This window comes from Symphalangus syndactylus, chromosome 15 (genome assembly GCF_028878055.3).
Source record: "Symphalangus syndactylus isolate Jambi chromosome 15, NHGRI_mSymSyn1-v2.1_pri, whole genome shotgun sequence".
Taxonomy (NCBI): Eukaryota; Metazoa; Chordata; class Mammalia; order Primates; family Hylobatidae; genus Symphalangus; species Symphalangus syndactylus.
In genome coordinates, this window is record NC_072437.2 from 25,722,883 (window position 1) to 25,747,674 (window position 24,792).

The window sequence follows — 24,792 nt, forward strand, 5'->3', positions numbered from 1 at the left end:
GTGGTCAGCCTGGCCATCTGCTCTATCTCCCGGAGGTGTCAAGATTCTGCAGTAAACCAAAAGGACATAATCTGTACAGTTTAGAAACTGACAGATGGTTGTTTAAAAATACTAGCTAAATAGTTGAGATCGTTTTGCTTCCATTCAGGAATGAGTAAGGGCAGATACCCGTGCCATGTGCACAGGGATCTGACCATGAGAGGAGTATGGGCTGAGGCTGAGTACAGACAGACGGCACCACGCACATGGGCCCAGGGATCGTGAGAGCACTGTGTAGTGAGCAAAGGACATTCTTGAGCGTGTTTTGGAATTTGGCACTATTGGCTGGAAAATGCTGATGGTTTTAACCTCTTAGTCTTCTCGGAGGCTTCTTGAAGCTGAAGAAGTTAAGCGGTAGTTAAGGAGAGGAGAGGAGTTTAAGTGCCAAGAGTAGGGTTAAGAGAGGAAGAGATGCTGAACTTATGTCTCATGAAATGAAGGAAAAAAACACATTTCAGAGAAGGACAGAAAGGTCAAATACTAAATTATTCAAACAAACAATCTTCAGCAGCTCACCAAACTCAAATACATAAGCAGAAAAAAAACAACAACAGGAAAAACCCAAGGCTATATTTAGTTAGGGTGGTTTTCTCCAAATGGAGTATGCAAAATTATCTGTTGGAATGTGGGAAAAAATTATTAGAGGTTATTTTTGTATATTAATAAATCTCATCCTTTTAATTTTTTCATTTTTTTGTTTCAAAATGTACACATTTGTATTATAGTACATATAAAATTCATTTAAATAAATATGTGTATTTCTGGGGGAACTTTTACTGATTGGAGAATGTGGTCAAAAAAATATGGATGCCACTGGCTCTAGAAAATTGCAAAAATAATTTTAAAAAATAGTCCCATAGCCCCATAGGTAGGGGTCCCTTTCGAGTGAGGCCCTGGCTTGTCCCATTCCTCTTCTCAGCATGCAAAAGGATCTAAAAGGCAAGGTTCTAATGATGGCAGGGAAGTTTTCATCACTTAATACATACATTCTAAAGTTTAGGATCAGAAAATCTAAATCACAAGGTGAAAGCTTAGGAGATATGCAATAAATAAATCAGACCTATACCCAGTAAAATGAAGATTTGTAATGTCTAATGTAAGGCAGATATGGTCAAACCTGTTGATTCCACCTGTCTATACCCTTGGTGATTTAGACACTAGTAGAGACGGGGTTTCACCATGTTGGCTAGGCTGGTCTCAAACTGGTGACCTCAAGTGATCCACCTGCCTTGGCCTCCCAAAGTGCTAGGATTACAGGCATGAGCCACCACACCCGGCCATCAGCTACTTCTATAGGTATGCATTTTTTATCTTCACAATGGCTAGTCAGTCATTTACTGATTTACCACCCTTTCATAATAAGGGAATGATTTCTTCTAGTTTAGAGAAAAGACCAAATTGTGAACAATTTTAACAGCATCACATCTTTTGATTCTGTAAGCTGGGAAAATATCTAGATCAGGAATAGTTAGTATTCTGTATTTTTTTTTTTCCTGTAAAAGGCCAGACCGTGATTTACATTAGGCTTCACAGGCTAGATGGTCTGTTTTGCAACTACTCAACTCTGCCACTGTAGTGCAAAATCAGCCATAGACAATACGTAAGTGAAGGAGCTTGGCTGTGTTCCAATAAAAACAGGCGGTGGACTGGGTATGTTTCATGGGTTATAGTTTGCCAAAACTTGATCTAGATTATACAAGTTGCAAATGGGTACAAAGGCAGTATTTCCAGAGTTTGTTAGCAATTTACCAATAGGAATTTAACAATTTCACTAGAAGCCATTGTGAAGATAAAAAATGCATACCTATAGAAGTAGCTGATGGCCGGGTGTGGTGGCTCATGCCTGTAATCCTAGCACTTTGGGAGGCCAAGGCAGGTGGATCACTTGAGGTCCCCAGTTTGAGACCAGCCTAGCCAACATGGTGAAACCCCGTCTCTACTAAAAATACAAAAATTAGCTGAGCATGGCGCTGCATGCCTGTAGTCCCAGTTACTCAGGAGGCTGAGGCAGGAGAGTCGCTTGAGCCCAGGAGGCGAAGGTTGTAGTGAGCTGAGATCATGCCACTGCACTCCACCCTGGGCGACGGGAGTGAAACTCTGTTTTTTAAAAAAATAAAATAAGAAAGTAGCTAAGGTTTGTGGCCAGTATTTTTTAGGGTAAGATTAGAATTAAAAGTCTGTCTTGATAAAATAAAGAAGCAGTAAACTAATAGACCAATACTGTTTAGTGAAAACAAACTGGATATATAAATAGTCCAGAGAGGACTCTCAGATAAGAATTGTCAAATATTAGAAGAAGGCCGTTGGAATCTAATTTTCAAGAGAAATTTAAATTAGAGAGGATTGAGTCTTACTTAAGTTGGGTAAACCTCTTTCCACAGGCTGTGACTAAATTAATACCTTCATATAATGTCTTCCAGCCCAGTGATTAGAGTACTTTTCAAAACTGGTTTATTGTGCATGAATGTTCATTGTAGCATTATTCATAATAGCTAAACAGTGGACACAACTTATATATCCATCAGCTAATGAAAAGGTAAATGAAATGTGGTCAGTTTATAAAACAGAACGTTATTTGCCCATAAAAATACATACTGATATTTATATACATGCTCCAGCATGGATGAACCTTGATAACATTGTGCTAAGTGAGCAAAGCCAGATGCAAGGGACCACATATTGTATGATTTCATTTACTATATGAAATGTCAAGAATAGGCAAATTCATAGAGACAGATAGTAGATTAATTGTTGCCTGGGGATGGGGAAGGGGCAGAAATGAGGTGTGATGGGTATTGGGCATGGGTATTTTGAGGGAGGTGATGAAGAAAATGTTCTAGAATTATACAGTGGTTGTGGTTGCACAGCCCTGTGAATATGCTAAAAAACCACTGAATTGTATATTTTTAAAAGGTGAACATATCTCCATAAAGCTGTTATGAATATAAGTTTATGTTAGTTGTGTAATATCTTTGTCACTTGAAATATTTGTCCCTTATGGTCTGTATGTATCTTGACTAGTTTGAGGCATATTTGGCTATCATCATGTTCGGATGCTTATGCTTTAATTATGGAACCTCTGAGTTTTTCCTTTTTATGCTGTTTCAGTGAATGCCCCAGCCCTGCACACTTGGGAAACTAAATCAAGTCTGCCAATGGTGCATGGTAAGTTTCAGTAATAGTCTCAGCATTTTATGTGCAGTTGCCACCCTGAGTTGGATAACTTATTAACCAAAAGTGATTATGTGGAGGTAATTAATAATAAAACAGGAAACATTTTAATGATTGCAAAACAGTTATTAAAACTACAGTCTTCATGTGTAATATTGTTGTAAACTGGACATACCTCCCAAAGTCTTAAAGTATAAAAGGTGTATATAGGTATAAAAGGTTGCCAGACTCACAAGTAGAGATTTTAACTTTGGGTAGTGTCTTGATTATTTATGATTTTTGTGGAAAGTAGTAGGTGTTGTGTAAGAATGAGGGTGACCTGCTACCAGACCAACCAACCAGCACATGCCACAGGGCGTATGTGGTTGTTTTTATAACTTTCAATGTGGCAGCAAGTCACCTTTTCTAAACAAACAGTTTGAATGATTGGTTGGGAAAATCTAGAAAAGACATGTGATGGAAACTAAAGGAAATAGTTAGGAACCACTGGGTGAAATCATTACCAGGGTTCAGTTCTTGGACCAGATCAAGAGGGTGATAGTTGTTATTAACATGATCCAATAGATGGGCTGAATATTTGTAGTCGTATTTCACTTTTTATACAGTTAAAGTGCTTACAGTTTTTACAGTATGTTCTTTAATATGATGTTTTCCTGTGCTCTGTTGGATATTACAAATGAATTAAGACAGGAGAAGGGCCATCTTTTTCCTGTCTCACATACAGTTGCTCTGGAATCCATGGATTACTTCACTCTTCTTTCATTTTTGGTCTTTTAAAAAGGTTACACTTAAATCCATGATCTAACTGGTCAGTATAGTGGCACTTTTTGTCTTCATAGATATTGTGGTCTGTATACCATGAACTCTAGTAATAATCCTTTTTACTCATCACTGACTCATGAAGTGTTTATTGCACCTTATTTTTTTCCCGAAGATCATTTCAGGTGGGTCAGTTGTCTTGAGTATGTGATCACAATATGTAATGTGTAAATTCTCCACATATTGATCTTCTTATTTACAAGTGTTTAGAGCATGCAGTTTTTTCCTTTAGACCAGTAACAGATAAAAGCACATTGGACATAAATAAATTTGCTTTAATATTGAATATATAAGAAAAGTATCTAGCAATCATTCTGTATTCATACTATTTTATGTCAAGTCTAAAATCTCTCTGTTGCATCCTTTTGTAAAGCATTGCTGGCCACTTCTCTTTTGTACTTCAACAGTGTATTTTAGTTTCTTTTACTTCCCCACCCCTCCACTTTGTTATTGTTAGCTTTCTGTATGACATTACACAAGGTCCCTAGTTTCTTTGTCGTATATTTTTGTTGCTAACTAAAGGACACCCCAGTAGGTACATTAAAGCTGTCTGGGGTTAATTCAAGGGTCCGGACAAATCGATCATTTCTAAAGCATGTGTTCATGGGGACCCTACCCTCACTGGCCCAGAGCTGAATGAATCAGTCATGCCCCCTTCTTGGCATCTGCTGGGATTGAAATGCTAGTTTTAAATGCCAGCCAGACCTGGCAAAGGGCCTACAGCCCTTGGATGGGGATCAAAGCTGATTTGTGAGCATCTCAGTGGGCAGGAGCTAGGAAGAGACTTGGCCAGGGCCCGCCGACATCCCCCACCCCCTCAGGCCAGCTTCCCTGGGGCGGCAGGGGCAGGGCAGGTTAGTCATGGATTGCGTAATGTTTATTCGCCTGTTCACTCTCTGTCCTTTGTTCCATCTCAAAGCTTGATGAGGTTCTTTACCATGAAAAATCTTGCGATTTCTTACCATTGTAGGTTGGGTGCCCTGGAAACAGACTGATGCAGAAGTTTACAGGTGGGAGGTGGGGGTGCCCTCGGACAGCACCTGTGTTGGGCGAAGGGGACGTTGAACCCAGACGCAGCCGCAGTGGAGGCCTCAGCTGGCCCTGCTTCAGAGCTGCAGAGCTGGGATGAGTGCTCCAGCTTGTCCTCCACTGAGGCAGGGGTGGGCCCTTGCCCCCTCGCACTGATTTTTCATCTGATGGGGGCTGCCCCAAGGAGAGGGTGAGCTAAAGCAGCCTGGAAGGGACTCCACTGTGAGCTGCTAGGAGCCAACATTGCCAGAGTTTCTGTCCTGAGAGGATCTAGGTAAAATGGGAACCCTTGTGGCTCCCTGCTTTCAACTCTGCTACACAAGCTAAACAGTACAGGCAGTAGGTTCTGATTCTAAGGCAGCTGATAGGATGAAACACGGGTTCTGGAGAAGATAAACAATCGTGCTTGATTCCCATCCCCTAGTATGTGTTTTTTTCTGGACAAAACTCAAATTTTTGTAGTATTTTCACCACTGGAGACCACTTTGCTCTTTGCTCATGGAGCTGTGACTAAATGGTGGTATTAGGATGCCCAGAAAATAAAGTATACTTTGTTGATGTTAAACTGACCCATACACCAATTGCTTAGGTTGCCTGGCCTGATAGTGTGGCCCACTTTTAGAGCGATGAGTGCAGTGAGGATGCAAAATAACCACTTTTCCCAAAGTCTATGGGCACCTGCTAGGTTCTACCTACATGTAAAGCCCTCCTTTAATTTTGTCTCTAAATTGTGAGGGGCTTATGTATACATGACTTTAATTGTATGTAGCTACAATGAGGACCACAAAAACTGGAAACTTTTTTTTTTTTTTTTTTTTTTTTTTTTTTTTTTTTTTTTTTTTTTTTGAGACTGGGCATTTCTCTGTCGCCCAGGCTGGAATGTGGTGATATGATCATAGCTCACTGCAGCCTCAACCTTCTGGGCTCAAGTGATCCTCCCACGTAGTTGAGACTGCAGAGGTGCACCACCATACCTGACTAATTTTTTAATTTATTGTATAGACGGCATTTCATTATGTTGCCCAGGCTGGTTTCAAACACCTGGACTCAGGTGATCCTCCCACCTCAGCCTTCCAAAGTGCTAGGACCACAGGTGTGAGCCACCGCTCCCACTTAGAAACATTTTTATTAGACTTTACAATTATTATTATGTTTTGCTCTCAAAGCAAGTACTCTACATCTTGAAATACTGAAACTTACCACAAGCAATAGTTTATTGTCCAATACAGACAGGTGGTGTGCTCCAGACTTCTGGTGTATTGTGTCTCTTGATGGAAAGAAAGATGGCTTCCCCCTCTGGACACCACTGGCCCAAATAGTGCTGCAGAAGTGGGATGGGGACTGTTGAAAGGAAGTCTCAGTTCAGTGGGATTCCACCCTCTAAAGGAGAGTGGGCCTGATCCCTGTCAGGTGACCATGCTTACGTGCAGTCACAAGGGGAAATGTTTGGATATGCCAACAGGATCTCCTAGACATATATCCTGGAAAAGCTCAGGAGAGTCTTCAGTGAACATGTCTTTGACAGGAGTTAACATGCCACGTGTAGTTATCTGTTTCTCCAGCGGTATTACGCCACTCCTGCCTTCCTTCCTTCACTGACCACTGGGTAATGACAACTGTGGGCCACTCCTGAGTGTAAGGCCAAGGCTGGCATGACAGATACAGAAATGAATCAGAAACGAAGCCTGTCCCCAAGGAACTTACAGCTTATAAAGGAGATCACATGCTTATAATTATGGTGCAAGGTGAGAGCCACTGAGAAATGAAATGGGTATCCAGGCAGGGGAGAGATTTTCTCCATTTGGGAGACTCTGGGAAGACTTCCTGGCGTAGCTGATATTTGGCCATTTGAGCCGAGTAGGAGGTGAATATGTTGGGATGGCATCCTAGGCAAAGCAAACAGTAAGAAGGAAAAGGTGGCAGGAAAGCACTGGATGTGAATTAGCAGTGCAGAGTAATTACTTGGCCATGCATAGAGAAGAAGAGGAGATGTGAGGGAAGTGAAGTTGGTTGAGGGCGTTCATGGCAGCTGTTGAGTGCCAGGCTGCAGCTGTCCAGGGTTGTTCTTGGGGCAGTGTGTAGCCGCTGAGTGTTCTTGAGGCTGGGCGTGCAGAATTGGAGAACTGGGCTATGGGAGGCTTGGCCTGACCAGAGCATCTCCAAAGAATCTGAGATGGGGAGACCAGTTGTGGGTGTGGGTGTGGGTGATCCCACATTTGAGATTCCTCCCCGGGAGTCTGTGTTGTGGTAATGAGACTGGAGAAGGAGTGGACAGACCAGTGGTTTGGTGGAGTTGGCAGAAAGGCTGAGCAGGTGATTGGGGACCAGGGCCAGGACCAAGGAAAGTCAGAGCACAGTGAACTCTGATAATGGGTGGACAGCGGTGGCATTTGGAGAAGTCAGGAAGACAAGCCCAGTGAGCGCCAGTGGGCAGGCATCATCACTTTGTGCGCAAGTCCCCAGATTTTGGAAGTCCGGATTCACAGCCCACCCCTAAGCTGTGGGCTCAGGGGCTTTGCCTGCCAAGTGCGGAGAACAGCTGTGGCTACCGCAGTGGCCATTGTGATGGTCCAGCAAGGCACAAGCCACTGAGTAAGCTCTGGCCAGTGTTAGCTTCTAAGGTAGGTGTGATGAAGTCCAGCTGAAGTCAGCCAGGGGCAAAAGGACAGGGCTAGTTAGAGGACCAAGATCCTTTCTTCTGGAGACAATGGCAGGAAACTGACAAGGATTTTTTTGAAAGCCTCCAACAAGTTCATGGAAGACTCAGACCTTTGAGTGTTTTGACTCTTACCCTGGATCTCAGCTCAGGACAGGATCTGGGATGTTTGAAGGCTAGACTGGTGGCTTACAAAGCACAAGCAGGGCAGGTCCTTCCCTCCTGATGTGGGACATCAGCCTGCTTGTTTTGGGAGCTGGGGTTTGGCCAGCTTCACTTCCCCAGCCCTTGTTATGGGAGCCACGTTCAGGAATCTCCCCTTCTACCAGAACTCTTCCTCTGTACACAGAGGGAAACACATTAGAACCTGGCAGTTTATCCTGACTCTAGAGAAATAAGTCATAGGAGTATCCCTGTTATAAAATAATAAATATGTATGAGATGATTTCATGAAAATTTTATTAAAAGTTTCCTCATGACCTTATTTTGATCACAAGTACAATAAAATACAAATGGTGTGACTTTTTAAAATCTGAAATTAGTTATCCTCCTTAAATCTCTGTTTTCAGCAGTTCCAACTAGTAATATAGCCTATTTGTATAATTTTTTAAAATCTTGATGCTCTATAGCAAATTCGAAAAGCACATTTTTGGTGGTTAGCAGTTGTGGTACCTGCTGGACTTACATGCTTCTTCATGGCTATGTCCACACTTCAGCATTTAGGTGATTTTACTCAGACATAGGCTGTATTCCAGAAGTTAACTTGAAAGTAGTTTAAGACGCGTTTCTCCCATACAGCCAATGTTACATACATTGACTAGGTTGCTGGCTTAGCTGTAAGAACCTATTTATATATACCTAAGCCTGTCTGTCTGTCTGTCTGTCTGTCTATTTGTCTTTTATCTATCATTCTCTGTCTCTTTTATCTATCTGAAATAGAGTACTAGAAATACTTTAATGAATAAAAAACCAGACCCTTTAAAGTAGGAAGCATTAAATCTGAGATACCACATATGTGGATCCCTGCCCGACCACCTGGTGAGCACTCGGTAACTGATGGCCGTTTTTACCCTGGCCCTCACCCACTCCCAGGTCTGGTGGTAGAATGAAATGACCTCCCCCTTGGAGGTAAAAGTGGAGAGCTGGTGGGGGGAAGTGCACTATATCAGTCTCCAAGCTGAAGGTGAGTGAACCATGCACCAACTTTGCTGGTTGCATTTCATCCCATATCTAATGCCTGACCACCATCATTAAACCTTCACCTAAAACCTGACCTTCCCCATGAAGGAAATTTCCTTCAGTTGGTAGGATAGGGCTTGGTTTTATACCTGCTGCTGGCAGGCTTCCTTGTGTATGCATATGACATTTCTCTGGGAATAGTCACCCAAAGACCTCAACTCCCGTGAGTGCGGTTGCCGTTCTGGGGTGAGATTGGGAAGAGTCCTTCCTCATCTGCCCAGCTGTGGGGCCAGGGCATTCTCCAGCCCCGGAACTAGGTCTTGAAATGCACATCCATGCAGGTGTTGAAGAATGGCTCTCAGTCTTGCTGCTGACCTCTCTCCTGTCGTTCCCCTTTTATCTTCTTGGTCTTACCACTTGAAAACCATGGGGTTATCACCAGGAGCAAGTGGGACTCCCAGGACCTTGGGAATTTTTTATTTTTTTGTAGTTGAAATATTTTCATTAATTTTCTGTTTAGCCACTTGATCGAAATACTTTATAAGTAATGAAGATCTTTTGCAGTTGTGCCTTGTGTCTTAAAAGGCTATCGCGTACTAGGTTGATCAATGAGAAACTTTAACTTAATTATTTAAAACTATAATTTCTGTAGAGTGTAGTTAATGGAAAGTACATAGAAATCGAAGATACGATGAAAAGGTGACCATCTATGACTGATTGCCTCAACGTTTTTTCCTCAGTAAATTCTTGCTATTCAGGCATGACTAAAATACCATGGAATTATATCTTTCAAAATCATTTGAAAGGAAACTAATGTTACTTTGCTGTTGTCCTGTTTGTACTCTTCTTATTTTTCCTTGTTAATAGAACAGGCGTTCTCGTCGCACATACTGGAACCAATAGAAGAACTTTCAGAGGAAGAAAAAGGTAACAAAGGGCTTGATCAGGTTTACCTGCACAGATTATATTTGTATGCCAAAATCTAGGCCTGGAAAATATGAGCCAGTGGTTTTTATTCCACTACATCAAAATTAGGAAAGACATTTAGATTTGGATTTTACTTTCAACCCACATGGAGTGTCCTGTTATCCTATTCCCCTAATATTCTGTTCTGTTTTCCCCTGCTTTATGGTATTCTTATGCAAGCAGATAAGAAATTTTCTGTGTCAGGGAACTTGAAAAAAAATGTGTCTTTATTTTAATGCAGATTTTTCTGATGAGATGATATATAGACACACACATGTGTACCACAAGATCTGAAAAGATTTGTATCATAGTGGTGATTTATCACACCCTTAATCTGAAATGAATTGGTGAAGTGCTTATTCCCAAATTATTTTTAATAGCAAGAAAAGCATAATATCTAAGTTCTGAATGTGGAATATTTATGTGCAAAACAGTATCTTTATGGTGGAATTTGGAAGCTGTTACAGGTGTTGGGAGATAATTACTACTGCTTACTCATTTCATTTGATAGTCCTAAAAATTCTGTCAATTAAAGTTTATGAAGAAAGTTTTAATTATGAGGAACATTTTCTAATGTTAGATTTGTAGATTTTGAAAACAATTATATTTGAATCAATCTATCATAATTTTTTCCTATTAATAATAATAATTCACCATATATCACTTCTTTAGGAGAAAGCAAATTGTCAATACTTATATGGGTTCTGGTTTTGTCATTTTTGTCAGGAAGAGAAGTCAAATGATATATATCCTAATACATAAATTCAGTATTTATTATAACTCTTCCCTTGTTCTCTAGACATTTACCATTTTATTTTTATTTTTATAAGGCTACAAATTGAGAATTGACTACATCAGGCATATTCATAATACCTATATGATACACACTTTCAAGTCTTATCTTGCAATGCTAGTGATCAGCAACTTTTTGATATTTTTATGGGGTTTGTTTATTTTGCTTCCATGTAACTTTGTAATTTGTCTTGACATTGTATATTTTAGACAGACCATTTAGTTTAGGATTGCATGTCTTCCTGTCCCAATAGTTGTTCATATTTGGCACTGATTTTGAAGAGTTTGGTTTTAGTTGCTTGATTTCCTCCTTATTTCTTTGTAATTGCTGTTCCAATGTTTAGAAACCTGCTTCTTTCAGAAACAAGAGTGACTATAGGTACATTAAATTACATAAAGCCATAAAAACTTGTTGAGGGAAATTTTGGGGTACTCTGATGAGCATAACTTTAAAAGATATTGTCACCTTCTTAGGAGGTCCTCAGCCTTGTTCCATTGCTAAACAAATAAATTGCTGGAGGGGGTCATTCCCAGACACTTCCAGCACCTTAAAGACCACCACAGCCCAGGCATCAAACGAGATCCTGCAGGCTGAATCGATTCCACAGACGCCGACTTGATCGAGCTGCACTATTGGCAACTATTTTACAATAGGTTGCCAATATTTAATTGTACTGCAATCTACACAATTTAATTATCTATCACTAGGTGATAAAGTCCCTTCCAACTCAGAAATTCTGGTGGTTGTTTTTTTAAAATTATTTGCTTTGTGCCACACTACAATACCCTGGAAACCCTGGGCGCATGGTCTACTTAGCAACATTTAGCAGGGCTGAGCCGCCATCGCCAGCTATGGAAGCAACCTCCGGTTTGCCATAATCCCCCTCAACTCTTTTGCCCCACATTGCCTTCTTTGCTTTATGTAGGTAATTGAGTTTCTGAGCCCTATAGGTTGAAGGGAAATAGTGCTTAAAAAATATTGTCTTTAAGTGATTTTCAACCATCCCTATTGGTTTTCCAGAAACGGGATGAACAAATCTTACCCTATTTGAGTTCTGAATAATGACACATCATTTTGCTTGCAAGTAACATGCTTCCGCTCTGCTACATACATATCATTTACTGATGTCCAAGACATAAAATCCCATATTCTTTGAAGAATCTGTGAAACATGTCAGGAGGTTCGTAGAAAAGGTTACGTACCTTCAAAACTAGAAAAAACTAGTGGTCTTGTAACTTCCAGTTCCAGATTTCACTCACTGCATCCCTCTGCCTGTGCTTTTAGAGTTCTTCTAGTCAATGTAAGATGGTAGTTTGGAATCACTGACAGCAAACACCACCATTGGTTGCTGCCGCATTTAAGGGGCTGGACTGGAAAAGAAAATAACTCTTGTCATTCTCCATGTGTTCAGCTCTGGTGGTAGATGGAAGAGTGCTGAGGACCATAGAAAACACCCCAGGGCCCACGTGCACCGCTGCAGAAACCAGTGACTGCCTCCTTCTAGCACCTCTGTGGAGTTAACATACTGGCAGCAGATTAATTGCCATCAATAAATTCCTCAGCTTGTGCTAACATTTTGCAGATAAGTGCCTGAGAAGCTCAATTTCGGCAGTGGTTTGCAAAAACACTGTGGCTTTTACTAAGAAGTAACTCACACACGCATATTTCTGTGTACCTGCTTTTTGAGCAGAGGCATACTTGATCTTGCTGTTTTATAGATGCTAGAATGTGAGGGCCAGAAGGGATCTTAGAGGGCATTTTATTTTCCAGAAAGAAAACATAGGGGGGATTAACAGCCTGCTTCAGGTTGTTGAGTTTAATTAGTGACAACATCTAGGTTTTCGACTGTCCATAGTTTAGTGCAGAGAGCAAATGGAGAAAGGGAAGCTGATGTGGCCTTTACAGGACCATCTGGATGGCCTTTGGGGAAGTTACTGCTGTTTCTAGTATGTTCATGTGAAAAATCTGTCATTACTAGGTGGTAGATAAAGTCCCTTCCAACTCAGAAATTCAAGGATTTTTAAAAATCATTTGCTTCCTGCTACAATTATTTGTTTACCATAAATGGGATGTTGTATGTCTGATAAAACTGATCCCATGTATGGACTGTTGTGCATTAGCCTGGGCATCTGCTTGCTTGTGTTTGAAAATTTGTATTTGAAGGAAATGCTAGTCTTTAGAAAGTTTTGTCTTGGTCTCGGTGAGCAATATGTGCTTTAACTAAAATCTTCAGCTGTGGTTGATTTTCAAGTGATTAATTCCACTTCTACATAAAAACTTTATTTTTCCCTGCCTACTCTACATTCTTTTCTCTTGCTTCCATTGGTCAGCCCACCCTTGTAAGAATCTTTACCAAGGGTGCCCTAATTATTCATAAATGGTTTCCCAAAGCAAACACCAGTATATAAGGTGAATTTGAGGACAGAGGGAAATGCGTAATCTGCAGTAGTTTGAGGAAACTCAGTCATCAAAATGAACCTGTCATCAGAGCTGAGGGTGATCACAGACACATCGGCAAATGAATGCAACAACTAACAGCAAATGCTCTTCTAACTGCAGCCAAGTCATTCCAGGCATCACTTGCCCCTGTATGTGGCCCCAAGTCCCAGAGGAAACAGGGCCCAGAGCCTCTTTTTAGGCAACGCTTCTGTGTACATCCTTCATTATCTGAGATATTGGCCAAAAGAGTCTTCACATAATTGGGGTAGGGGGTATGTCTATTTCAATGGTAGCACCAAGACTTCCAGGCTCTCTCGGTGCCTCTTTTTATTTTTGGCCCTAGCAGTTGCACACTTGATGGCCACCTAGAAGCCAAAGCCAGTGACATAGTGGCTGCAGCTATGATTTTGATGGATTGTTCATAGAAGTGCTTTTTTTGGTGGTTTCAGAATATTTGCAAACATTGGTGGTTAAACAGCAGCATGATTGCTGATAATATAAGATTTAAAATTAGTTCTGACTTTTAATATATAATTATATGCAGTTTTATCACTTCAGCTTAGCAAGCTGCAATAGCAAAACATAGAATAGTATTTTTGTGCAGGATTTTGTTCTTCTATTTAATATACAAAAAAGTAATTTGACTAATTTTGCTTTCAATAAAACCATCTATTTAATAGAAATACTTTTTAATGTGGGAATCGAACTGGTGTTTAGAAAACATCTTAAGCAAAAAGGCATTTTGTTCAAGATCTCCTGAAAATCCAAGTAGTATGGGTATTAAGAATCCCATCTGCGGAGATGGGTGAGGCAGCAGCAGAAGGGAGAGTCTCTCGGGCAGCCTGGAGTCCTACACCTAGGAAATGGCATTTGATGCCATCCTTTGGTGGGCAAAATGCCCCTGTTAGGAGATTAGACTCCAGAATGGTAGTATAGTTGTCACATTTCTCCCAGATCAGGCCTTGGACAGTCAGTAAGGGTCTGAACTGCCAAACGTCACATCTCTTTAATGAAGTCTTTAGTTCCTTTGTACATAAGAACTCAGATTTTTAAAGGTTATGCCAACATTCTTCTCCAAACTCTTTTGAACTTGACTTTTTTTTTAGTGAGGAATAAAAATGGGATAGGGATGGAAGTGAAGAGAGTATGTCCTGTTGTTTTTGGTTTCTTTGTTTTTAATTATAGGTTGTTTTAAACAAAATACACTTTTGCTAAGACCTTTGTTATCCTTTTTCGTTTTGGTAAATATTTTGAAGGGGATAATGATTTCCACATCTTGAAATTTTATATATACTTAGCTTCTAGTAAACTAAAAAACTTTGAAAAATTTTTCTTATATTTAAAATAAATTGAAGTGGGATCTCGCTATGTTGCTCAGGCTAATCTCAAACTCCTGGGTCCAAGTGATCCACTCACCTTAGCCTCCAAAAGTGCTGGGATTACAGGTGTGAGCCACTAAGCCTGGCCAAAAACTTTTAATTATTTAAAGTAAATTGGGCTTTTTCTTCATAAGATGATACATAAATTCTAACTGAGTGAGCTTGGAGATGAATTTTTCAGGAAATAGTGATATAATTCTAGTGATAAAACATTAAACTCCTAAATAAATTTTTTTCATCATGCTTCTATAGATACATATATATCTGTAGTTGTCATCTGATTAAGTGATCCAGTCTTTAAAAATACTGAAGTTTTGAAGCAGACATAAAATAGTTTTAAAAGCTACGTAACTTAAGCATTCTGTATTGTTCTGAGTGACTAAAATATCCAAAAAGTTTAAAACATCACAAATACTTACTTGCTGCTTAAAAGCTGCGCTTAGAGATTTTTGATGTATTTGCTTAATTCTTTTTTTTAACACATTTTTAAAACCTTATTTCAGGAAGAGAAAATGAACAGAAATTAAATAACAACAAAATGCATTTAAGGAAAGCCTTGAAGAGTAACTCCTCCCTCATTAAGGGACTAAGAACAATGGTGGAGCAGAACTTGATGGAGAAACTGGAAACCTTGGGGATTAATGCAGTATGTTCATTCATTTTTGGTATATTTGTTAGTTTTGCTATGTTTTGTTTTCTAAATTAGAAATGATCGTGGAAGAGAAGAAAGCACATCAATTCTGTCCATGTTTGGAGACCAGAGGCTAATGTGACCTACTTTATTTATCAAACACTTGAATAGCGTTCACTGTGTGCCTGGCACATTTCTAACACCTTAACAAATATTAACTCATTTAAACATAGAAACAAATCTCTGAAATAAATGACATTAGTATCTTGACAGTTTACAGAAAAGGTAAGTAACTTAATTAATGTCACACGGCTAGTAATGAAGGAGCCAAGGTTTGTATCTAGGCAGTCACAGTGCTGCTTACATTCTGATATTAACCTCAAATCATTGCCTATTACAAAACCAGCACTTCATTAATACATGTTGAATGAATGGATGAATGGATTGCATTTCATATTGTTGCCAGATTGAATAATTTTGGTATATCATATATAGATTCTTTTTGCTTTTTATATTTTTATTGACATACATAAAAGACACAAATCTTAATTGAACTTCATTAGTTTGTATGTATATAAAAAAGTGCATCTACGTATGCATATATACACATATATGCAAAGCTTGTGAGCACATATGCATGCATGGGCACACACACGTGGATGTGTATAGTGTGTATGTATGCATGTAGATATGTATATATACATGTATGTATCCATGTGTGCATGCAGATATCTGTGTATGTGTATACACATTTGTGTATATATGTGTATACACGTTTATGTTTATGTATGTACATAGATGATTGTGTATGTTTTCAGAAGTATGTGTGTATGTGGCTATATTTGTGGGTATACATGTCTGCATAATTTTATGTATATAGGTGGATTTGTATGTACATGGATGTGTGGGTATGATCTATAACCAGCACCCAAATGATGAGATTGAACATTTCCAACACTCTGGAAGACTCCCTTTTACCTTCTGCTAGTCAGTATCACCCCGTACTTCCCAGTCGGAGGGAAAGGGTATTCTGACTTAGTTTTGCTTGTTCTTGAACCTCATAAAAGTGGAGTCATACACTGTGTAATATTTTATATCTTCTTTTGCTTATGATTTTATCTATACGATTCCTACCTGTTGTTTCATGTAGCAGTAGTTTGTTCTTTATTACCTTATAGCATTCTATTGTGTGAATATACTACAGTTTATCTTTTCCCTGCTGATGGACATTTGTGTGTCTATTTTGGGGCTCTTCTTGGCTATTAATTCTTGTACATGTCTTTTGGTGAACATGGGCATTTGTTTTTCTTGAATATATATCTAGGGATGAAATTGCTGAGTCAAAGGGTAGGCATATGTTTAGTATAGTAGCTGTTGTCAAATAGTTTTGCAAAGTCTTTGTACCAACTCACACTGTCCCTAACAATGTTTAAGAGTTCAGTTGCTCCACATATTTTCATCAACTCAGTCAGTCTTTTTAAATTTCCACATAGACCCTTTTTAGGTGGGTTTTGACCACCCTTTGGGCAGTGGAAATCAAAGACATTCATGGAATGTGTGTGGTTCTTGTGCAGATTGTTTCTTGAAATTGTAGTTTTCCATATTGGTTGTTTGCAAGTGGTTTTTTCAGTTTTAATTTTAATTGGGACATTTTCGTTTATCCTAAGATTATTAAAACATTCTTTTTTTCCCCTAATGCTTGGAGAGGTTTTCCTAGTTTTTTGTTTATTGTTTTGCCTATTTTGTTTTTGTCTATCTGGGCTTTAAGAGTTAGGTTTTGAAACGGTGATTTGGAGAGCTAACTTAATTTCCAGTTGGATCAGGTGTCCCAATATCATTTGTTGAATAATCCATAGTTTCTCCATTTATTCAAAAGGACATTTTTGTCATATAGGAAATCCCTATATATATTTGGATTTGTTTTTGGACTTTCAACTGTTTTACCTTGTTTTTTTGTGTGTTCCTTTTCCCATACCATACTAATTGTAGTAGCTTTGTCCTGTGTTTTAATATCTTTTATAGGCCATGCCTTCTTCATTAGTCTTCTTATTTCAAAAATTTATTGGTAATTCTCCCATGTTTTGTTTTCCAGTGAACTTTAGGAATAACTTTTCAACTTCCAGAATAACCCTTGTTGGGATTCTGATTGAAATTGTTTTAAATTTTGTATATTAAGTAGGAAGGATTGACATTTGTACAGTATTAGGTCTTATCATCCAGCTACATGGTATAGGAAGACAGGCATGAAACAAATGATTGCCCAGACAAATGAGAGCTCTCTAATTTAGTTTATATGAAGTGAAATAAAGGAAAAATAGAGGAGGGGGTTGATTGAATAACTGAGGTCAGAGAAAACTTCCTCTTGGAGGTGGTACTTAATCTGATGATGGAGATTTCTGTCCTGGGCAACTGGGTGGGTGGTAGGGCCACTCTCTGGGACTGGGAAGGCTGAGGGAAGCAAGGGGGATGGGAACAAAGATGGGAGGTAGCTGTGTGTGTGAGACACTGTTATTCAACAAATATCCCTTTAACTAGTTTTCTTCTGTCCAGATTCTCATCAAATCTAGATGACTTCTCTCAAATTGTCTCTTTAATTATGCTATTTTCACAGTTAAATGTCACCTCTAGCTGGGCGTGGTGGCTCACGCCTGTAATCTCAGCACTTTGGGAGGCCAAGGCGGGTGGATCACAAGGTCAGGAGTTTGAGACCAGCCTGGCCAACACGGTGAAACCTCATCTCTACTAAAGATACAAAAATTAGCTGGGCGTGGTGGCGGGTACCTGTAATCCCAGCTACTCAGAAGGCTGAGGCAGGAGAATCATTTGAACCCAGGAGGCGGAGGTTGCAGTGAGCTGAGATCGCGCCATTGCACTCCAGCCTGGGCGACAGGGTGAGACTCTGTCTCAGAAAAAAAAAAAAGTCACCTCTGATGCTCTGATGACCTATTGTTCCTTGTAGAATAACCTTTCAGCCTTTTGGATTGGCATTTAGTCTCTTCTGCTGGTTTCATCACCCAGGTCTTTTTAAGCATTAGCCTGTGGGACGTGCCTTACCTGTTTCTGCCTCGACACCTTCCTTTCTCACAGGTGTCCCTATCCCATGCCTACCTATCTGGAAATTTCTCCTTGTTTTTACTTGTCTGACTCCACCTGTCCTTCAGGCCACAGCTCAGCCTCCCCTTTCAGCCTTCTCTGGCCACTGGGGCCTTCGATGGCCTCTCTCCCTGTAATTCTTCTAGCGTTTGTAGACTCATTGGGTCCTTATGACACACAGCCTCGTCGGTCAGCCAGTCATATACATATGCATGCCTTATGTGCCCAACTGAACTCATGGCCCCTTTCGGGACAGTGTGTTACTTGTTGGGGCACCCTCACCTTCTACACACAGCTGGAGCCCTGTAAGGATGGATTGAAATGTTGGCACAGTTAATGCTGATATATGCCCATGACATGAAACCTCCCAGGATAACTGGCCAACTTAACATCTTATTCTTTCAGGATATACATGGCATTTCAAGTGATCAATTGCATAGAGTACTAAAAAGTGTGGAATCACAAAGACATAAGCAAGAAAGAGAAATACCTAACTTTCATCAAATTAGAGAATTCCTTGAACATCAAGTCAGCTGTAAAATTGAGGAGAAAGCACTACTCTCCTCAGGTAAGCTTGTTACCCACTGCAAATGGGAGCTTAATTTAACAACTTTTTTTCTTCTTTTTGCACCACAAGATATCATTAAACAAATTATTATAATTTTAAATGGTTAACAAACTTCGCCACTTCATTGGCAACTCTCTTACTGTTTGTACTATTAAATGCTGGGTCTTGGATTTTGTTTTTACAGTAAAAACAAAACAACAACCCTAGAGTCTGGCTTTAAACCCTGGAGATGGGATTGTTCATTGCCACAGCAGCATAGGGGGTATTATACCGTTTACCTTTGCTTTTCACTTACTGATCATAAAGGCAATGGAGACTCATGAATGACACTATATTCCAGATAAGTGCAGTGTTTCTCAAATGGATACCCTTTCAACTGGAGAAGTACCTAAAATGATACAACTTCCTTCCAAAAACAGACAACTGATTAGACAAAAAGCTGTTTCTACTGATAGGACATCTGTTCCAAAGTGAGTATTTCAGCCCGTAGATTTATTTTATCAGTGTTTGTCTTAGCTCAGGCTGCTTTAACAAAATACCATAGACTGGGTGGCCTCACAGAAATTTATTTTCTCCCCATTTTGGAGGCTGAAAGTCCAAGATCAGGATGCCAGTATAGTTAGGTTCCGGTGAAGGCTCTCTGCCTTGCAGACGACTGCGTTCTTGCCATGCCTTCAGATGATGGAGATACAGCAAGCTCTGGCCTCGCTTCCTCTTCTTATAAGGCACCAATCCCATCATGGGGGCCCCCATCCACATGACCTCATCTAAACTTAATCACCTCCCAAAGACCCCCCAGATACCATCATACTGTGGGTCAGGTCTTCAGCATATGTATTTGGGGCAGGGGGGACACAGACATTGAGTCCATAAGTGTTTGGTCCAACTGAGAATCACACTTGTAATTCCTACCAGTCTCTTGTTGACGCTGGGTGACTTTTGTTGCTGCTCTTCCTCATTAGTATATGTCAAAAGCAAAAATCACCAGTTCCATAGAAATGTATGTGAAATTATATTATTAAATTATGCAATTTAAAAATATTTTTCTGTTGTTTTTTAGAATTAAGAAAAATATGATGGAAGATCCTTTTCCCAGAAAGTCTTCAACTATTACGTGAGTACTGACGGGGATGGGAGGGTCATTTAAAAAATTATTTTCACTGAACATTTCTTTCATTTTAAAGTAGTGTGCTCATTATGGTTGAATGAAGCCATAATTATTTAATATCATAATTTGTCATTCCTTTGTGATATGTTATTTGTGACATGTTACTTTGTTTCTTTATCAGTTATTACATAAGTCAATAGCCCTTAACCACATGTGGACTCCATTAAGAAGCAGGACACCTGAGTCATTCTTATATCCAATCCCCCACAATGTTGAGTAATTTCTCAATAAGTACATTTAACTTAAATGGCTGATGTTGAGTTTTTATGGCTAGACTTGTGACAGTGTAAGTTTGTTTTAAATGTAATAATTTAGTGTTCCAGTTTTTTGTGGAAGTTAATACTGACCCTAGTAGATCTTCCTCTCTTAGGTTCTCTTAGGATACTAAAAACCCTAGCCCAGTTGCTCATCACCTGTGTGCTACTGATTTAGTTGATTACTGTTTTAAGCCTGTTTTCTTATCTGTAATATGGGATGTTTTAAGTCTCAATTTCCTTATCTGTAATATGGAATAATGCTGCCTTCTTCACGAGATAGTTCTACAAATTAAATGGGAATGTATGAAGAGGGCTTGACTCAGTGCTTAGCACTTGTGGGTACTCGGTATATTGTTACTAATTATGAGTAAGACTAATTTTATCAGGAATAATTTAATCATCATTGCCTTATTCTGGAGATATTGATGACATAAATATCTCTTCATTGAGGCACTGTGTATTAGAGACAATAAACAATGATTCACCCTTCAAAAGCACTTTTCTTATACATAATCTCATGGGAAGAGCATTATTTCTTGGGATGTGGTATGAGTGAATCAACATGTACGAGACTGACACGTTATCTGGCATTTAGGTGCCCAGTAAATATTTAAATGAACGAACACTGCTTTGAACTTCTATTTCACTTTAAAATAGGGGTAATAATTCATGTGATGATACAAATGAGATTGTGTATGTAAAAGCTCTTTGCAATAAGGTGCAGTATAAAGAAGCTGTAAGTAATGACACAATTTTAAAAGATGGAGTGGTTTTACTGAGGAAATGTTTTTCTTTGAGAAATGTTTTTCTTAGGTGTGTGAAAACCAAAATTATTAAGAATATACACATTTGGGTATAGAGGAGACAGGCCCTGGCTTCAGCCCATTTTGATAAACACGCCCCATGGCTGGCAGAGATCTGGGCGTGGGAGGATGCTACAGCCGTGGGTATAACCTCTGGCCTCGCCGCCATCTTGGCCATAGCCCCAAAGGCACTTGTGCGCACTGGGAATTACCTGAGAAAGGTGCCACCACTTTAAGAGGCACATCTCTTAATATCATAAATCCTGAAGCGTTACGAAAACAGCGCCCCTGTCTCGGTGTTGATTTGTGTAGGACCCCTCCGTTTAGTTCAGAGGAGGAGCAGGAAGACGACGACCTCATCCGGGCATACGCATCCCCAGGCCCACTTCCTGTCCCGCCATCGCAAAACAAGGGCAGCTTCGGGAAGAACACAGTGAAAAGTGACGCGGACGGGACCGAGGGAAGCGAAATCGAGGACACTGATGATTCTCCCAAGCCTGCAGGTGAGCTGTTACCTTGGAAAACTCTCTGGAAACTTTATTTAGGACTGTGGTCCTCACCCGGGTGTACCGAGCATTGGGAGTCTGAGCTGGGAGGGTGTGCAAGGAACAGATGCAGCGGATCCCAAAGGCGCCCACGGAAAGTGGGCAGGGCTTAGCATGTTCCAGTTGAAGGAGAGGAAGAAGTTGGGAATGATACCTGGTGTATTAGTTTGCTAGGGCTGCTATAACAGTAGCATACACTGGGTGGCTTAAGGAACACAACCTTATTGCCTCACAGTTCTGGAGGCTGGAAGTACAAGATCAAGGTGTTGGCACTGTTGGTTCCTGTGAGGGCTGCCAGGGAGGGTCTGTTCCACGCCTCTGTCCTTGACTTGTCTTCTCCTGTGCATCCTCACATCATCTTCCCTCTGTGTGCATCTGTGTCCAGATGTCTTGTTTGTATAAGGACATTGGATTAGGGCCCACCCTAATGACCTCACTTTACCTTGATTTCCTTTGCAAAGACTCTGCCTCCAAATAAGGTCACATTCTAAGCAATGGGGTTTAGAAATTCAACATGTGAATTTAGAGGGACACAATTCAACCCAGGACACTGGGTGACTATGAGAATGGCTGTTCTAATACACTGTGCTGCCTCTTGGAGCTGAAGTAATACTAAAGGAAGACAAGATCTTAGCCTGTCACTGCAAATATTTGCTGAAGAGAAGTAGAGCTGATGGGTCATTATATTTTTTAAAAATTCTGCTTAATGCAATTTTAAAATTATATATTATAAACATATCAGATGTAATTTATTATATTTAATATATTGTATGTAATTTATTATATTTAATATATTGTTGGATGTAATTTATATTGTATATAATGTGTATATACCATGTATTTATATAATTAGGTAAAATATAATTCATTTAAAAATTCATATTGTTTTTGTAAATACCCATACGAATATTCCACTCATGCAGGTTATCTCACTGAAATTAATTTCTGACCACACAGTTGAATGAGATCATCTTTCTTTGATTTAAAATGAAAACTTTAGACTGGGCACAGTCACTCTCACCTGTAATCCCAGCACTTTGGGAGGATGAGGCAGGAGGATTTCTTGAGCCCAGGAGTTCAAGACCAGCCTAGGCAGCATAGCAAGACCTTGTCTCTATTTTTTTAATTAAGTAAATAAAATGAAAACGTTATAGCTCATAGTCTCAAGGATTATGATTTTTTTAAAGATTATGTTTTTAATTTTTTAACCCCAAAGTACACCAACTGATTTTATTTTAATAATACATAATTACTTCCAAAGCTTAGACTCTTTCAAAGTTTCCTGTAAGGTTATTTTGGAACTAAAGATAGATTCAATTTTTAAATACTTCACTTGCCTAATTTTTATTGATCTTATAGGAGCCGCCATTAAAACACCTACTGAAAAAGTTGAAAAGATGTTTCCACATCGCAAAAATGTGAATAAACCAGTCAGTGGAACTAATGTTCCTGAGATGTTTATCAAAAAAGAAGAATTACAAGAACTAAAGGTGAAATCACTTTTACTTGCTAGATATACATAAATTTGTCTTTTGACAGCACCTTAATGGTCACACTTTTTGTAGTGAAATATAGAACAGATAGTTAGCTGGTAGAGTAGAGGTTGAGATTTTCACCTTTCTTGTTCTCAGTACTGCATTTCTTTCCATTCCATAGACAAAGATATTGGAGTGATAGCTGTAACAATACATAATAAGCATCACACTTTACAGGTTTTCAAGACCCTGTCACATGTATTATTTGATACTTGCAGATATCAAATGGTTTGTACAAAGAAATTTGTGACTGGCCAGAATTGGGGCCCTTCAGATCTTCTCCACTACCCTGGCATGAGACCTCAGGTACTTTTGAGGGTTTAGCCCCACTTGAGAGCCGAAGTGAGGGCGGAGCCCAAGCTCCTCTGTCTGCATTAGAGAAGAAGCCCAAACATTTTCCCAGTGGTTCTAACAGCCAGGACGCCAGAAGTGTTTCTGTGGATGGAGCTCTCCCATTGTATTTCTGGGCACAGCTCATCTGTGTTGACTGGTCCTCCAGTCCAGGGCATTTTGTCAAGTTACTTTTATTAGTTAATACTATTTGTGTTACACAAGCCAAAAATGACAGAAAGTCCTGTGTCATTCAAGAGAGAACGAAAGCATCTTACTTTAGGAAGGGCATGGTAGAACTGTGTGCACCTTTCGGTTGGGGGCTATTTCTGCAGGCCTTGGTGTGATGTACCCACAGTTAGATGTCATTATTATCACAGAGGTATGAAGCGAGAGCAGGCCTCACTGCTACTCCAGAGCACCCTGACTTTTAGAGTTTCATACTGCTACAGTGTAGTATTTCCGGAATTTTCTACATTCATGATTGGTAGAGTAGGAAACATATTTCCATGGCAGAAACGAAAAAGAGATGATTCAGATTTCAAAATACCAACTTCCAAATCCATTTCATTGCCCTGCAGAAATGACTAGATTTGGAAGTATTAATAGTTCCCCACTTCTTTCCTTATGGTTCAGTGTTAGCTGCTCAGTCTAACCAATAAAATGATTGAGGGGCACCATTTTTTTCTAAGAAACATTAATTATTCTCCATGCCTTTCTTTTAGCATGCGGATGTGGAGGATGAAGACTGGGACGTATCATCCCTAGAGGAAGAGATATCTTTGGGAAAAAAATCCGGGAAAGAACAGAAGGAACCTCCACCTGTGAAAAATGAACCACATTTTGCTCATGTGCTAAATGCCTGGGGCACATTTAATCCTAAGGGGCCAAAGAGAGAAGGTTTGCTGCTTTCCCCTCTAATACAAGCTCAATCCATTTTCTTATTAGTTGTGTTTCATCTTTATAAATATCTAATTAACTTATGCTAGTATATCATCAGACAAAAAAGAAAGCTGTCAGTGCTTTATGTTATTTAAATAAGGATTGGATATGTATAACTTACTGATTCATATATATTTACTTGTTATTTTTATTTAATTATAGGACTAATCTTTAGTCTTTAAATTTTTAATTTATTTTTATTTTTTCTTTTTGAAACAGGGTGTTATTTTCACCCAGGCCGTCATGGCTCACTGGAACCTTAACCTTCTAGGCTCAAACAGCCCTCCCACCTCAGCCTCTGCAGTAACTGAGGCAGTCCTCCCACTTCGGCCTCCCAGAGTGCTGGGATTACTGGCATGGGCCACCACTCGTGGCCCCCAAATTGTTTGTATTCTTTAAATTTTTTTTTTTTTTTTAGCCAGGCGCAGTGGCTCACGCCTGTTATCCTAG

The 24,792-nt window shown here is 39.6% G+C and overlaps 1 protein-coding gene across 4 annotated transcripts in view; it reads left to right on the top strand.

Annotated features, from left to right (window-relative positions):
• Positions 1–24,792, top strand: part of DZIP1 (DAZ interacting zinc finger protein 1) — a 65,882-nt gene that overhangs the window by 35,956 nt on the left and 5,134 nt on the right. For 2 of the 4 annotated variants that reach the window (XM_055244465.2, XM_055244463.2), the window contains 9 exons: positions 3,148–3,204; positions 9,761–9,820; positions 14,974–15,116; positions 18,600–18,762; positions 19,103–19,232; positions 19,823–19,876; positions 21,303–21,493; positions 22,895–23,025; positions 24,126–24,300. In XM_055244465.2, the coding sequence (XP_055100440.1) occupies positions 3,148–3,204; positions 9,761–9,820; positions 14,974–15,116; positions 18,600–18,762; positions 19,103–19,232; positions 19,823–19,876; positions 21,303–21,493; positions 22,895–23,025; positions 24,126–24,300 (1,104 nt within the window). The remainder of the gene's footprint in view (positions 1–3,147; positions 3,205–9,760; positions 9,821–14,973; positions 15,117–18,599; positions 18,763–19,102; positions 19,233–19,822; positions 19,877–21,302; positions 21,494–22,894; positions 23,026–24,125; positions 24,301–24,792) is intronic. The other 2 variants (XM_063618991.1, XM_063618990.1) reach the window with 1 other exon arrangement.